Source organism: Heptranchias perlo, chromosome 33 (genome assembly GCF_035084215.1).
Source record: "Heptranchias perlo isolate sHepPer1 chromosome 33, sHepPer1.hap1, whole genome shotgun sequence".
Classification (NCBI taxonomy): domain Eukaryota; kingdom Metazoa; phylum Chordata; class Chondrichthyes; order Hexanchiformes; family Hexanchidae; genus Heptranchias; species Heptranchias perlo.
The window spans coordinates 142,749-160,313 of record NC_090357.1 but is presented as its reverse complement, the minus strand read 5'-3'; the positions used below and the strand labels follow the sequence as shown (position 1 = coordinate 160,313).

Genomic DNA, 17,565 nt, shown 5'->3' with positions numbered 1-17,565 from the left:
AAGTTTGGAATAGTTATGGAAAAGGACAAGGAACAATCAAATGTGAAAATATTTAACTGGAGCAGGGCTAATTTCAGTGAGTTTAAAATAAATCTTGCCCAGCTGGATTGGAATCAAAAATTGGTAGGCAAAACAGTAATTGAACAATGGGAGACCTTTATGGAGGAGATGGTGCAGGTACAGAGTAGACACATTCCCACAAGGGGGAAAGGAAGGGCATCCAAAGCTAGAGCTCCCTGGATGATCTAGGGATTAAAATGAAACAAAAAAAGGAGGCTTATGACAAATGTAAGGTTCATAATACAGTAGAGAACCAAGCTAAATACAGAAAGTACAGAGGAGATGTGAAAAAGGGAACAAGAGGAGGAAAGAGTATGAGAATAGATTAGCGGCTAACATAAAAGGGAAGCCAAAAGTCTTTTATAAATATATAAATAGTAAAAGGGTAGTGAAAGGAAATGTGGGATTGATTAGGGACAAAAAAGGAGATCTTCTTGTGGAGGCAGAGGGCATGGCTGAGGTACTAAATGAGGTACTCAATATAGAAGAGGATGCTGCCATTGTAGCAGTAAAGAAGACAGTAGCAATATTGGATAGTATAAAAATAGATAAAGGAGGTACTTAAAAGATTGGCAGTACTCAAAGTAGAAAAGTCACCCGATCCAGATGGGGTGCATCCTAGTTTACTGAGAGAAGTAAGGATGGAAATTGCAGAGGCTCTGGCCACAATCTTCCAATTCTCCTTAGATATGGGGATGGTGCCAGAGGGCTGGAGGATTGCAAATGTTACACCCCTGTTCGGTGGTGGGGAAACTTTGAGAGATAATATTCCGGAATAAAATTCATTGGCACCTGGAAAAGTAGGGGCTAACAAATGAGAGTCAACACGGATTTGTTAAAGGAAAATCATGTTTGACTAACTTGATTGAGTTCTTTGATGAAGTAATGGAGATGGTTGATGAGGGTGGTGCAGTTGATGTATATATGGACTTCCAAAAAGCATTTGATAAAGTACCACATAATAGACTTGTTAGCAAAATTAAAGCCCATGGGATTAAAGGGACAGTGGCAGTGAGGATACAAAATTAGCTAAGGGACAGAAAGCAGAGAGTAGTGGTGGATAATAGTTTTTCAGACTAGAATGAAATATACAGTGGTGTTCCCAGGGGTCAGTATTAGGATCACTGCTCTTTTTGATATATATTAATAATCTGGGCTTGCATATAAAGGGTATAATTTCAAAGTTTGCTGATGACACGAAATTCAGAAACTACATTTGGTCTGAACTCCCTGGGGTAGATTTTGACTGTGCGAAAGGGTAAAACGGGTGACAGCGAATCGGCAGCCCATTTTACTCATTTATTTCATGCAAAGAAAAATCGGGAAAAATGTAAAACGGGCTGCTGATCCATTATCACCAGTTTTACACTATTGCACAAAGTCAAGACTGCGTGTACTGGCACAAGAAATCAATTCATGCTTTATATTTCAAAAAAAGTAGATTGTGAATCTCTATTCACTTTTCTTGCAGTGGGTGTGAGGCACAGGCACTGCTTATTTGGGGAGGAGAGGGAAACAGATTGCAATATAATATGACAATGCTTGTTATTTCTCCATACATGCCTCATGCTAGTTCAGTCTAAACGTTAGCAATTTTCCCATTTTTTAATAAATGTTTATCACTTCAATTTGGACAAGTTCTGATCAACTCTAGTTTCCACACTCAAATCTAGTAATGATACAGAATCAGTTTTAAAGGCACGACCTGGATTCCGTACCCTAACCCTAACCCTAACTCCAGTTGTCAACCTCTGTCATTTTCAACTGTTTGCTTGTCTTATGCTTGGCAAGTTTATATTTAATTATTCTGAGTTAGGAATTATTTATAGAGGTCAGACTCAATCCAAGATACCAGCCTCACTGCTGCCCAAGATATTACATGGTGGGTTACCTGTAACAGTGAGCAGCTTGGGCCAAGATAAAGAATGTCATCAAATCAAAGCAATCAGCACTCCTACAGCAAAGGCTGAGCTAGAGATTTTCATTCATTCTTTCAGCAGCATCAAAGAAAATGCTTTATAAGAAAATCAGAAAATACATAAAAGTTATTGTGCATACGGAATAAATACATATACATTGCCCATATATTTTTATTAACTGATTTCAAACTTCATTTTTCTTCATGTATTTAACTGTAACCCAGTTCAATTTGTATTAAGTCAGATACTTACTGCTGCTCCAGGATATGCAGAGTGTGCACAGTTTTCCTGCCAGGATTTGTTCAGGCTGTAGACAAAGTCATTATAATGTGGGTGATCCGGGTTAGTGATGGAAAATCCCAGTATGTTCACATGATCTTCATCTAGTCCCTCCAATTGGAGAAGGGGAAACTCCTAAAGTCAAGAGGGAGCCAATAAACTTAGGTTTCTTTTCTGGTTCCTCCTTTACTGTCATTTATCTCTTCTCCTCTCCTCTTGTGGCACAAGTCACCCTCTAATATCTAACCCAAATATCTATTCTTCATATGTGAACCATGACAAAACAAGCTGGCAAGCAATTTGTCTATGGAGCCCAATCACGCTTCTTTCGATGTCCACCCATCTGCATTTCCAGCGGGGGACACTGGTTAGCAATCAAAAGCAGGAACCCTGGCTTATTTCCCCTCTAACTCTGGGGTCACTGGGCAGTGATCAGGAGCAGGAACCCTGGCTGTATTTATCTCTCTCTATCCCAGGGGGTCACTGGATAGGAATCAGGAACAGGAACTTTGGCTTATTTCCCCTCTCTTTAACCCAGGGGTCACTGGGAGCAGGAACCCTGCTGATTTCCCCTCTCTCTAACCCAGGGATCACTGGGCAGTGATTAGGAGCAGGAACCCTGGCTGATTTCCCATCTCTCTAACCCAGAGGTCACTGGGTAGTGATCAGGAGCAGGAACTCTAGCTCTATTCCACTTTCTAGTGCACAGACATTGAGGCAAACCATAACCACCCCCCGCGTCACCTTGACTGAGATAAACTAAATCAACACCTATTGGGGATTAAGTCCTTGATCTTCCTAGTCTATATGGCTCACCTAGTCACTATGTTAATCACCAGTCCCAATTGAGAGCTGAAACTTTGATTTTAAAAAATCCTTTATTTGACCAGGAGGCCAGTCAGCCCACATCTCCAGACCACTTTGTAACTCATCACTAGGAAGTTCACAGGAATGGTTCATGGTGATTTTCTTGTAAATTTCCCCTCCATCTGCTTGGTACCTCATCCTGACATCACACTGCACCTGACCACTATACTTCAACAATTAAAGAATATTGTCTTCTCAAACAATGTACATTACTCTCCATCACATCTGGTAGCTACCGTATCTGATTGAAGATTAGATTACATATACCACAGAATGAGATCTAGGTTGCAATACTGGAGTTCAAATTTTTTCCAGTCTAGTTATGCAGTTTCTGAGTGGAAAGCTCAGAAGAAATTAGAAGTGCCCCATTTACCTGAAGACCTCGGGAGGAGGATTTCACCATCTCATCATCCAGTCTGTCAGCTGAAATGCAGCCAGACTTGGATTCTTATAGCTTCTGAAGTAATTTTGTCCTGTCTAATAGCAGCCAAGAGATAAAAAAAACTGGCTTTCTCACTCAAGGTGAGCCTGTCAATCTGGGATTGCCTGTTTGCTGGAGATCATGAAGATCACTATTTGGGTTAAGAAATATCCACTGATACATTTTTTGGACTTTAAAAAAATATATAGAATCACCATAGACCAGAACTTCACCCATGGATCATTTGCAGAAACTGCTCCTAAATTTAGCAGCCATCCATGACAATGATGTTTTCAGATCTATCCTGGAAGATGGGGTTTCTGACTTTCTTCCCCCACCCCCACCTCGCCCATCTAGTCCTGGGTGTTGGACTATACTCCAGTGACATGTGGAGGATGCTGAATGAAGAAAGATTGCCGACCTTGTAAGGATTTCTTTGTTCTTCGTACAGAAAGCATGTTCCACACCCTCATTACCACCTAGTCATTCCTAAGGCCTTGGAAAGGGTTCATCCTTTTAGATTTTTGTTTTGCTTCTACATTTTAGTGAGTAGTCAAAATGAACTGTCGCTCCATTACAAGTCAGGGTCTTTTATACAGTGCAGGAGTAGAGCAATAATACTTGCACCAGTGTTGCCTGATATTATCTGAGATCAGCAGATACTGATATTGAAAACATCACAAGATGGTGTCAGCCCCTGTGGTTTCCCTAGAATGTAAAATGCTTCTGATCGAAGAATGAATAGGACTCCACAAGGTAGATAGCCTTTACCATTTACTGCTTTGCATTACTTTACCAGAGATGTGAAGATGTAGTTATAGTATGCAGATGTCATTCCTAACTCCATTGCCTGGAAAACAAGTTAGAACGTGCAAGTTACCAGCATCCAATCGCACAGATTTTAGAACCCACAATGTTCTGTTAAATATAAGAATATAAGAAAAAGTCAAGTATAAGAAAAGTCCATTTATCCTGAGTTCATCCTTCTGTTATTCAAAAACATTGAATAATAAACATGGGAGATTTTAACTACCCCCAAATAAACTGGCAAGAGGAGATAGGGAAAGAGGAAAAGGGAATGGAGTTTTTACAGTGTGTACAGGACTCCTTTCTTACCCAGTATGTGAGAAGCCCAACAAGAGAGGAATCAGTGCTGGATCTAGTAATGGGAAATGAACCAGAGCAGATAAGAGAAGTAAGCATAGGGGAACATCTAGGCAATAGCGATCATAACATAAGGTTTAAAATAATGATTGAGAAAGACACAAGACTTAATTTTTCCAATGTCTTCCTATTTTCTACCTTCCATAATCTCCCACCCAAACAAAACTCAGCTGCCCATATCCTGTTGCGTATTAAATACTGCTCACTCAGCACCCTGGCTCCAGTTTTTCAGTGCATTACATTTAGAATCCTAGCCTTCAGATCCCCCCATAGCCATGCTCCATTCTACCTCTGCAACTTGCTCCAACTTTATCATAGAATCATACAGCACAGAAGATGGCTATTAGGCTCATCATGCCTGTGCTGGCTCTTTGAAAGAGCTATCCGATTAGTTCAATTCCACTGCTCTTTCCTCATAGCCCTACAAATTTTTACTTTTAAAGTATATATCCAATTCTCTTTTGAAAGTTACCATTAAATCTTCTTCCATCACCCTTTCAGACAGTGCATTCCAGATCATAACAACTCGCTGTGTAAAAAAATTTCTCCTCGTCTTACCTCTGGTTCTTTTGCCAATTACCTTAAATCTGTGACCTCTGGTTACTGACTCTCCTGCCTGTGGAAACAGTTTCTCCTTATTTACTCTATCAAAATGTCTCAATTTTGAACAACTCAGTTAAATCTCTCCTTAACCTTCTCTGCTCTGAGGAGAACAATCCCAGCTTCTCCAGTCTCTCCACATAAATGAAGTCCTTCATCCCTGTTACCATTCTAGTAAATCTCTGCTGCACCCTCTCTAAGATCTTCATATCCTTCCTAAAGTGTGGTGCCCAGAATTGAACACAATACTCCAGCTAGGGCCTAACCAGTGATTTATAAAGGTTTAGCACAACTTCCTTGCTTTTGTACTCTATGCCTCTGTTTATAAAGCTAAGGATCCCGTATGCTTTTTAACTTCTCAACTTATCCCCTACTGCACCCTTCGTTCCTCTGGTTTTAGCCTTTTGTGTTTCACCCCCTGCCCTTGCTCATTATTCGTGGCGGAGCCTTTAACTGCTTCAGTCCTGGAACTCCCTCCAATTCCCTCTAAAGCTGTTGTCTCTTCTCTTCTCTCCCCAGCTATTAAAACCTTCTCAAAACACATTTTTTCAACTAAGCATTTGGTCGTTCCTTTTAGTCTCTGTTCCCTTACCTTTTCCTATTTCATTTTTTCTCCTTCTCTCCCCCTCCCCAGTAAAGCTTCTTGCGGTATTTATAAAATTAAAGACACAATATAAATGCAAGTTGTTGTTCCTGAAGGAAATGACACAGCTTTGTCAATGACCCCCACTAAATCTTGGCCTCTTTAATGATATCCATACTGTCATTACCAGGTAGCTGTGCCTGGTACAGGAGACCCACCGTGTACCAGAGGGGCAGAACTTTATGGTATGCCATGCATGCCATCCGACATCACAGGCAGTTGTTTCCTACCTTTCCTCCATAATCTAATTGAATGGCAGAACAGGCTCGAGGGGCTGAATGGCCTACTCCTGATCCTATGTTTCTATGTTCCTCTATGACATGACTGCCAGTGGGAAAGGAAGACTTCAGCTTTCTCACATCAGGCTCTCCAATAATGCCTGGCCCACTTGTGTGCGATGAACACAATTAACAAGCTGCACTTTACTACAGCAGTGTGGAGTGCTTCCCTCTTAAGTACCCAATCTACTGGCTTAATTGCCCTGATGCATGATTTGTGTGCATTAGTGATCACACTTCAAAATGTCCAGTCAACAATTTTGTTACTATCAGGGAATGGGCAGTAAGCCACTACTGTTCTGCACTCCTGACATTACTGACCACTACTGCACAATGCAATGGCAATCAGGTGGGCTCTATAAAGCATGGGCAAAAATCTACCACAATGTGTTGGGGGACAGTGAATGTCAGTATGGAGGGAGTGACGCATGAGCGAGACTTAGTACAGACAGGATGAAGTGACTGAGTTTTAGACAAGATGGAGTTTATGGACGGTAGAAGATGGAACGTGGCATGGAAAACATTGGAGAAATTGAGTCTAGAGGTTACAAAAGTGTGGATAAGACTTTCAACAGTGATGGGGTTGAGTTGGGATTGAGGCAGATGCTGCTGACTAGTATGAATAAGTAGTTTTGGTGATGGATAGGATATGCCTAGTAAAATGGATTAGTACTTATTCACTATTAATTAGTCCAATGGATTCCTATAAACTATTACACACTACAAGTTAGTACAATAGATTACTACACAATCGTTTCTATAATGGGTTACCGTACACACTAATTAATGCAATGAACAGTTACATTTAGGGTTTTTCTCTAAGCCTTTTAATGACATTTATATTTATATCAAACCTCTTATTAACTAATTCTGTTTCCTGTTTAGAGCCAGATGCCTTCTCTGAAAAGCAATTACAATAATTCCTCTGTTCATTCACTATACTCAGACTTACAGCTGCAGGTCTCTGTCTCTCAGTGATGCCACCATTAAATTGTACATCTTGTTTTTATCCTTTCAGTTCAGAAAGAACATATCAAATTTACTGCAAATTCTTTCCTTTCACTGCCTCTGTTGGCCTGACTCTCCGATAGCAATCTACTGTCACAACACAAAATTGAGTTACTACTTTGGTAAGAATTGCAAAATATGAGGGATGCGCTGTGATTGGACAGAGACTACAATAAATGAAGAATTTCACTTCTACTAGGAGATCAATATTAATTGATCTTAAAAATCAATACCATTCTACTTTCTTATATGATTTCCAAACATCTTAGGAATTAGAGACAACAAACAAATAAATAATTTATTTTAATTAAAACTGAAACATTTATCCTTCGCTTGCACATAAATGACTATAAAATTTACAAATGGGTTTGCCATGGTTTTCTGCATAACGGTGAGGGGGGGGGGGTGGGGGTGCTCTATTGAATGTGGACCCTCGAAATTCATACTATGAAGCTCTAAAGAACAAAAAAGGCATGTTATGTTCCACTGTGGCACTCAGTGTTGAGTGCAAACTTCTTTTACTCTGATGAAGGCCCAGCTTTAGAGACCTGGGGCACTAAATTGGGCCATGTAGCGCCCAATGTTATGGCGCTACGTGGCCTCTCAAACATCCAAGATGGCGTCTTGGTCACGCACGCACATTTCCAACGTGCCGTGCGCTGGATGCCGTCTTGGTATAGGAGTTAGCACATGCGCAAATACCGAACACCAGAAGCATGTAAAGTAAGGAGAAAATGGATACAATCATTGTGCAACATTGATTTAAAGTAATAGACACCATTTTGGCACTTAACACTCAACTCAATGCACAGTCTTAACCACGACCATCTGAACGTGTCTTAGCATGCCTGGAGGACCCCCTTCAGCGCCACTTAAAGGGACCATGCAGGATTTACAGGTTAATGGCTAGATTATTGCTTCTGGCTGCCAATACATCTGTAACTGTTTTTGGAGGTCTCCTATACTTGAATACTAGGATGCGGGGACATAGCCTAACATTTAGAGCCAGTACGTGCAGGAGTGAAGTTAGGAAACGCTTCTACACACAAAGGGTGGGAGAAGTTTGGAACGCTCTTCTGCAAACGGCAGTTGATGCTAGCTCACTTGTGAATTCTAAATCTGAGATTGATAGATTTCTGTGAAGCAAGGGTATTAAGGGATATGGGGCTAAGGCAGGCATGTGGAGTTAGGTCACAGGTCCAGCATGATCTCAATGAATGGAGGAACAGGCTCGAGGGGATAAATGCCACTGCCACTTGCTGCCTCCTGTTATGCACCACCTTCTTCTGCAAGAAAGCAGGACGTGTGTCTGGGTGATGTGCCTGTCGTGGTTGAATAGTTGCCAGCGTGTGTGGCCTGTGAGTTGTGGGTGGGCGGTTTGCAACAGTGGTAATGTGTAAGGGTGAGAGGAAGCATCTGATTGGAATAATTGAGTACTGATGGAAAGAGTTTATTGGTACATGGTTGATGGGGGGTGTAGTGCATATAGCAGTGGAGGCGGCTAGTGGTGTAGTTGAAAGGAGACGCCACTTGACAGTTGACCTCACTCACCTTGACCACTCATGTCAAAGCACTGAACTTCTTCCTGCACTGCACCCATGTTCACGGTGCTGTGCGCCTGGCATTGACTTCATCCCCCACTGTCTCTTGGGTATATGTCTGGACGGCCTCTTGCATTTCCACCACCCCCCCAACCCAGATATAAGATGTCCCACCTTCTGTCCACCTCTTGCACCAGGCCTCTAGTGCAAGAGCAGAGAACCTTGTGCATGCACTCTCGCAGGCCTGGTACCAACTCAGATCGGCAGATTGGAGGATGTGGGATTTAGTATTGCGCAACCTTTATTCAATGTTTAAACATAACTCATCAATGTATAAACATAGGGACGGGACCAACATCTGTGTTTTATGTGTGCGATGTCTGAACTGTGTTCAGACTCCACACAGACAGCAGACTGCTATTTTTAACTTATCAGAGAGAACCAGTATGGATTTATAAAGGGTAAGTCATGCTTGACGAACCTGATTGAATTTTTTGAAGAGGTGACTAAAATAGTTGACAGGGGAATGTCTATGGATGTTGTTTATATGGACTCCCAGAAGGCAATCAATAAAGTCCCTCACAAGAAACTGTTAGTAAAATTGAAGCTCATGGAATTGAGGGCAAATTATTGAACTGGTTAGGAAATTGGCTGAGCGGCAGGAGACAGGGAGTTAGGATAATGGACAGGTACTCAAACTGGCAGGATGTGACTAGTGGAGTCCCATAGGGTTCTGTGTTGGGGCCTCAACTATTCACTGTATTTATTAACGACTTAGATGACGGGATACAGGGTTGTATTCCCTGGAATTTAGAAGATTAAGGGGTGATTTGATCGAAGTTTTCAAGATATTAAGGGGAACTGATAGTTTCTCTCTGTCTGCTCTATTTCCACTGGTTGGGGAGTCTAGGACTAGGGGACATTGCTTAAAAATTAGAACCAGGACTTTCAGGAATGAAGTTAGGATTCACTTATACATGCAAAGGGTGGTAGAAGTTTGGAACACTCTTCTGCAAATGGGAGTTGATGCTAGCTCAATTGTTAATTTTAAATCTGAGATTGATAGATTTTTGCTAACCAAAGGTATTAAGGGATGTGGGGCTAAGGCAGGTATATGGAGTTAGGTCACAGATCAACCATGATCTCATTGAACGGTGGAACAGGCTCGACAGGCTGAACGCTGGAACAGGCTCGAGAGGTTAAATGGCCTACTCCTGTTCCTATGTTCCTAAGTATGGTCTTTGTTGTTTTCAGACAAACATGACAGCCAATTTGTGCACAGCAAGGTCCCACAGAGAAATTAGATAAATGATCAGTTCATCTCTTTTGGTGATGTTTGGTTGAGCAAGAAGTGTTGTAAAACTCACTCCTCCTCTACAAACACCACTTTTGTTTTATGTCCACCTGAACAGGCAGATGGGGCCTCAGTTTAACGTCTCATTGAAAGGTTGCACATCCAAAAACGCAGCAGTCCCTCCGTACAGGACTAAGGTGTCAGGCTAGATTATGGGCTCAAGTCCTGGAGTGAAGCTTTAACCCACAACCTTCTGATTCAGAGGCAAGAGTACTAATGCAAAGCCATACTGACACTTATTTTAAAAGGTCACGGACAAACAAATGGTTAAGAACATGATGAAAGGTTCTGGCTATTGATGGAGATAATTTACACTTATATGGCAACTTTAATGTAGCAAAATAATATGCACAAATCGTTGAAGGTGGCAGGGCAGGTTGAGAAAGCGGTTAAAAAAGCATACGGGATCCTGGGCTTTATAAATAGAGGCATAGAGTACAAAATCAAGGAAGTCATGATGAACCTTTGTAAAACATTGGTTTGGCCACAATTGGAGTAATGTGTCCAGTTTTGGGCACCGCACTTTAGGAAAGATGAGAAGGCCTTAGAGAGGTTGCAGAAGAGATTTACTAGAATGATTCCAGGGATGAGGGACTTTAATTACATGGATAGACTGGAGAAGCTGGGGTTGTTCTCCTTGGAACAGAGACGGTTGCGAGGAGATTTGATCGAGGTATTCAAAATCATGAAGGGTCTAGACAGAGTAGATAGAGAAAAGCTGTTCCCATTGGCTGAAGGGCCAAGGATCAGAGGACATAGATTTAAGGTGATTGGTAAAAGATCCAAAGGTGACATGAGGAAAATTTTTTTTACACAGCGAGTGGTTAGAATCTGGAATGCACTGCCCGAGGGGGTGGTGAAGGCAGATTCAATCATGACCTTCAAAAGGGAACTGGATAAGTACTTGAAAGGAAAAAATTTGCGTGGCTACGGGGATAGGGCGGGGGAGTGGGACTAGCTGGATTGCTCTTGCATAGAGCTGGCACGAACTCGATGGGCCAAATGGCCTCCTTCCGTGCTGTAACCTTTCTATGATTCTATGAAATATCCCAAGGAGGTCATAAAGGGCAACCAGATGCCGGGCAGGAATAGGAAGATTAAGGAGGTGATCGAAGTCTTGGGTAAAGAATTAAATGTTAAGGAGTCTTTTGAAGTTGGAAAGAGACGTGGCAAGGCAGAAAAGTTTAGGAAGCGAATACCATTGTGCATCGTCATAGCAGGTGAAGGCTCTGCACAATGGAATTCTTTTCCTAAACCTTGCTTGTTAGATGGGCAACCTTTCAATGAAACATTAAATTGATTGTCAGCAATAGGACAGGCAGTCTCATAGCACACGACAGGCGGTCATGCTCACCAAACCATGTCCCACAGAGAACAGAGAAAGGAGCTGTAAGAAATGAATCTTTATTCACATCGGGCCTCCTGACTTTTAGCCATTCCGATAAAGTGTTGAGAAATCTTGCCTCTGTTTCACTGGCGACTTTCCCGACCCCCAGGATGTCCGTGTTGCACCAGTTATGTTCAATTCGGACTCCCAATTGCATTGTAGGTACCAGATTTAAATATGTTAATAAACATCCCACCTCTCCATTCTAAACAGTAAACAGGTAGTAAGAGGAGGGGTGGGAACAATCAAGGACCAAAAAGGAGATCTACTCATGTGACCTAACTCCATATACCAGGCATGGCCGAGGTACTAAATGAGAACTTTGCATCTGTCTTTACCAAGGAAGAAGATGCTTCCAGAGTCTCAGTAAAGGAAGATTGAATTGAGATACTGGATGGGCTAATAATTGATAAAGAGGAGGTACTAGAAAGGCTAGCTGTACTTAAGGTAGATAAGTCACCCGGTCCAGATGGGATGCATCCTACGTTGCTGCGGGGTGGAAATTGCAGGGGTACTGGCCTTAATCTTCCAAACATCCTTTAATACGGGGGGTGGTGGCAGAGGACTGGAGAATTGCAAATGTTACACCCTTGTTCAAAAAAGGGTGTGAGGATAAACCCAGCAACTACCGGCCAGTCAGTTTAACCTCAGTGGTGGGGAAACTTTTAGAAACAATAATCTGGGACAGAATTAGCAGTCACTTGGACAAGTGTGGATTGATTAGGGAAAACCAGCACAGATTTGTTAAGGGCAAATCATGTTTAACTAACTTGATAGTTTTTTGATGAGGTAACAGAGAGGGTCGATGAGGGCAATGGGGTTGATGCGGTGTATATGGACTATCAAAAGGCGTTTGATAAAGTGCCGCAGAATAGGCTTGTCATCAAGAAGACCATGGACTAAAGGGGGCAGTAGCAGCATGGATACAAAATTGGCTAAGTAACAGGAACCAGAGAGTAGTGGTGAACAGTTGTTTTTTGGACTGGAGGGAGGTGTACAATGGTGTTACCCAGAGGTCAGTGCTGGGACTACTGCTTTTCTTGATGTATATTAATGACTTGGACTTGGGTGTACAGGGCAAAATTTCAAAATTTAGAGATGACACAAAACTTGGAAGTGAAGTGAACAGTGAGGAGGATAGCGATAGACGTCAAGAGGATATAGACAGGCTGGTGGCATGGGTGGACACGTGGCAGGTGAAATTTAACGCAGAAAAATGAGAAGTGATACAATTCGGTAGGAAGAATGAGGAGAGGCAATATAAACTAGAGGGCACAATTCTAAAAGGGGTACAGGAACAGAGAGATCTGGGGGTATATGTGCACAAATCATTGAAAGTGGTTGGGCAGGTTGAGAAAGCAGTTAAAAAAGCATTTGGGATCCATAGAGTACAAAAGCAAGGAAGTCACGATGAACCTTAATAAAACAATGGCTCGACCACAACTGGAGTATTGTGTCCAGTTCTGGGCACCGCACTTGAGGAAGGATGTAAAGGCCTTACAGCAAGTGGAGAAAAGATTTACTAGAATGATTCCAGGGATGAGGGACTTTAGTTATATGGATAGACTGGAGAAGCTGGGGTTGTTCTCCTTGGAACAGAGAAGGTAGAGAGGAGATTTGATAGAAGTATTCAAAATCATGAAGGATCTAGACAGAATAGATAGAGAGAAACTGTTCTGAAGGGTCAAGAACCAGAGGACACAGATTTAAGGTGATTTGCAAAAGAACCAAAGTTGACATGAGGAAAAACTTTTTTACACAGTGAGTGGTTAGGATCTGGAATGCGCTGCCCGAGGGGCTGGTGGAGGCAGATTCAATCATGGCTTTCAAAAGGGAACTGGATAAGTACTTGAAAGGAAAAAATTTGCAGGGCTACGGGGATAGGGCGGGGGCGTGGGACTAATTGGATTGCTCTTGCACGGTATGGAGTCGATGAGCCGAATGGCCTCCTTCCATGCAGTAACCTTTCTATGATTCTATGATTCCATGGCAGGACACTCTGTCACCATTTGGCCTGTACACGGCAGGTTGGGTTTGGGATACGCCAATTTGACATTTTAACCCACCTCCCGACCCTCTCTCGCCCAGGACGTTTAAAATCGAGGCCGTTAACTCTGTTTCTCTCTCCACAGATGCTGTCTGACCTGCTGAGTGTTTCCAGCATTTTCTGTTTTTATCACAAGGGGGAATACCTGAGTGTAGCCCAAAAACGTACTAGTCATCGCAGCAAAGGTGAGCTTAGAATATCACCAACAGGCTATTCAAACTTTTAAATCCAACGTCAATTTAACATTAGCGTACAACAGTATCTAGAATGAGATCTGATTCAGTGGTGAGAATGGAAGCTGGAATTAACAAGCAGCAATAGGAAGAAGGATTGTTCCATTGAGCAGGGAGGGAGAACCAGGAACATGCATTCGCATTGGAACTGCTTAAATTACAATTTGCAAAGGAACACAAGCTCAAGGAGGCAAAGCATCAGCTTAGGGAAGAAAAACAACGCAGGTTTTCGGCGTAGGAAAAGGAAAAGCTGTCAGCAGATCGTGACTTTATACAAACATGGAGTAGCAAAGCTTGTGATGGCTGGACAATAGTGCAAGCTGCTGTATTGTCCATTGCTACTGCTTATCTGTTACTTTTAATAAACTTATTGCATAATTTGTAGCCTACACCATGGTCTGATAGAATGTTTATTCTGCTTTCTGAAGTCTAGGAGTTCACAAGAGGGCTCACCTCATATCCAGTTAGATAAATACAGTAATGAGTTTGACTCATAGGCAACGCTACATGACCATATATAGCGCGTATAAAGTCACATTCCAGTTCATAGGGAGCACAGTTCACACATGGGCATGACATTTGGTACAGAGCACAAGGTAAATATCTGAATATAATCTAGACATTTAACAGGAATTTTACTCACTGAATTACTGTCAAAACTCAGTGGGAGAGCTCGAAGTTTTCTCTTCTTGGACATGTTACATCTAGTTATTCTTCATCTTCAAAAGATTTAATAAGCTGGGAAAAGACTTTTCAATTTTGAGAGAAAGTTTTGAATGCCGTGTAGACAGAAGGGATCATGATTGAGGCTTTTTTACTGAGGCAACAACAGACACAGCCAAGAAACTCGTTCACACCAGCCTCCTGGTCTGAAATGTTATCTGTCAGCTTCAGTGAGCAGAAATGATTAATTGTGGGAAAATCAGGTTCCAAAAAATTATGGAATTTAGTTTAGTCTGTGCAAATGTATGATAGTGTTGTAAATGTATTGTTGCTGCCTGTCAGCACATGCTTGTTAATACATATACATACATGTATAGGAGAGTATGAAACAGCAATATTTGATTACTGTGTGCAAGTGTCTTGTGTTACAGCACAGCCAATGAGTCATAACTGAACAAAAATACTCAATTGGAGCAATTAAGCTATTTCTCTGGACCTTTCTTTAATTGTTAGACTCTGGTTGGATGGAGTTCAGTAAGTTTAAGACTAAACATACCTTCTGAAGGATGGATTGTGACACTGAAGGACTGGCATCAATAATTATTGTTGCAATTTTGTCATCTCTAATTTCCTTCAGGATCGGTGTGGAGTCTTGACTTCTGTCCAACATTCGGACCGTCAATGTGTCCTTGGAAATGAGAAATTGGCGTAATAGCTTCTCCAAATTCAAAAGGCCTGCAGCAAAATTATGGATCGAGATGTTTTCCAGAATAAATCAACATGCACAGCTATATCTAAAATATATCAATATATATTGGCAGGGAGTTTTACTTGCCAGGTTTCAGATAATAAAAAATAAAACCCTAACCCCATATTTGGTCAGGTTTTTGGTCAAAAATGTTGGAAAATGCAGATTTCTGAATTGCCAGAGAGATGAATTAAAATGACAGATAAGAGGAGCATATCAAGGTGAAGGAAAGGAAAGTGTTGTGCCCTTGTGCAGCTGTAAGTCATCAGCCTCCTCTCTCCATACCAAGCATATATCCATCTAATGTTTAGTCATTTTGAATCTGCTCATTTCCTTCCTAAATGCTAAAATTTTGTACCATTCATTGACATGCACGAGAGAAACAGTGGAACTGACACACGCAACGTGCCTACAAAAAGAGACGCGCACAAGGGCATCAACATTGGCACATGCATTAGTGGGCATCAACATTGTCCCATGCATCAGAGAGCATTGGCATATGCACCAGAGGGCATCAACGTTGCACATGCATCAGTGGGCATCAATGTTGCACATGCATCAGTGGGCATCAATGTTGCACATGCATCAACGTTGCACATGCATCAGTGGGCATCAACGTTGCACATGCATCAGTGGGCATCAACGTTGCACATGCATCAGTGGGCATCAACGTTGCACATGCATCAGTGGGCATCAACGTTGCACATGCATCAGTGGGCATCAACGTTGCACATGCATCAGTGGGCATCAACACTGCACATGCATCAGTGGGCATCAACACTGCACATGCATCAGAAAGGTAGCATGCAAGGAAACAGCAGAAATTGTGAAAAAGAGAATTAGGGTATTGTTCAACAATCATGTACCACAAATGTGGCATGAAGGAAATCTAATTGTACTTCAATGAAGAAAGTAAGTTTCAGGTACACACATTGGGGGCAATTTTCATCTGGTGGCCACTCGTTTCTCAGTTGAAAAATGGGTGGCTGGCAGCTGAAAATAGGAGATGGGGCATCTCGCCCACCCCAATGACACCCAACACCTGCCTTGGGTGTCAGAGGGGTGGGAAAGGTGCCCCTCTGATTTTCAGGTGGGGCTGTAATTGGGGAGCAGCATTTGCTTGTTTTGGGTGCAAGGCTGCTGAAATATGCAAATTAAGCTGTATGGCCCTAACTGCAATTTTAAGTACAAATGGGCAGAGTGTGCACCGTGCCCATTTGTACCTGGTGCAAAGCAGACTAACCAGCGACCCATAAAGGGACTGCTGTTGGCTACTCAAGAAAAGGCCCAGAATTTTTGGGGAAAGATTTTTCTGGGGTGAGCATGAGCTGGTGATCTCACTGCTCCACACAACAGTGCCGCCACATTGTCCGCCTCGGGGATTGGCTCCCCCCACAGACCTGACCCGGATCACTGGGTGCTGGGCAATTTCCTGCCATCCCATAACTGGCCAGCTGTAGCGTTGTGTTTGTTTGACACCCACACCTTGCCAGCAGCATTCAAATGAGGCCAGAACCAAAAAATGGTTTGGTCCTCCCAATGCCGGCTTCAGTCCACCGGATCTGCGCCCCTCCGCCGGCCCCAGCCCCCTCCGCCAGCTCTGCATCCAGTTTTGGTGAAATTCCAATTTACCCGACACTATCCTTCCATCCTCAAGCTAGTTTTAAAACAAAAACAGAAAATACTGGAAATAAACAGCATGTCTATCAGGATCTGTAAAGAGAAAAGCCTGGTTACTGTTTCAGGTGTAGACCCAAGTGTTGTACCTGATTTGTTAACCTGTCTTTTCTCTTTACAGATGTTGTATATTTTCAGCATTTTGGGGTTTTTGACCTCCATTATTTGTTTACTTCTCAATCACAATTGTGACCCTAAATGAAATCATCCTGTGATGTTTCCAAGGGTGGGAACCTGAGACTCTATATAGCAGACTTTGCTGGAAACATCTTCTCACATTTATATCACTCTATAAATGCCACTGACTAACTAGCAGACACTGTGCATGTAAACACTGTTATACAAGGTGTAATAACCAGAGCAACTTCAGTTATTTATGCTCGATCCTCTATAACACAATTTTAGACCAAAAAATAGAAAGCACAGTCCTTTGATTAAGGGTCTGGTGAAAGTGCTGTGACTATTTATAGGAAGAATTGGAAGCTGAGCACTCAGGTCATGATGAAGTCATCCTGGGATGTGTCCAAGGGTAGGAACTTGTCAAAGTTCGAGTGCCAGAGAAGAAATTCTACACTGGCAAAGGGACTCAAGTTTGTGTTCCCAGGAAAGATATAGACAGTTTAGGGGAATAGACAGACAAGTGGCAGATATAATTTAATGTGGATAAGCATGAGGT

The 17,565-nt window shown here is 42.2% G+C and overlaps 1 protein-coding gene across 1 annotated transcript in view; it reads right to left on the bottom strand.

Annotated features, from left to right (window-relative positions):
• grik4 (glutamate receptor, ionotropic, kainate 4) overlaps nucleotides 1–17,565 on the bottom strand; it is a 137,146-nt gene that overhangs the window by 94,783 nt on the left and 24,798 nt on the right. The window contains exons 4-6 of the mRNA XM_067970798.1: nucleotides 15,021–15,199; nucleotides 4,343–4,396; nucleotides 2,232–2,393 (exon numbers count right to left, since the gene is read on the bottom strand). Coding sequence (XP_067826899.1) covers nucleotides 2,232–2,393; nucleotides 4,343–4,396; nucleotides 15,021–15,199 — 395 coding nt within the window. The remainder of the gene's footprint in view (nucleotides 1–2,231; nucleotides 2,394–4,342; nucleotides 4,397–15,020; nucleotides 15,200–17,565) is intronic.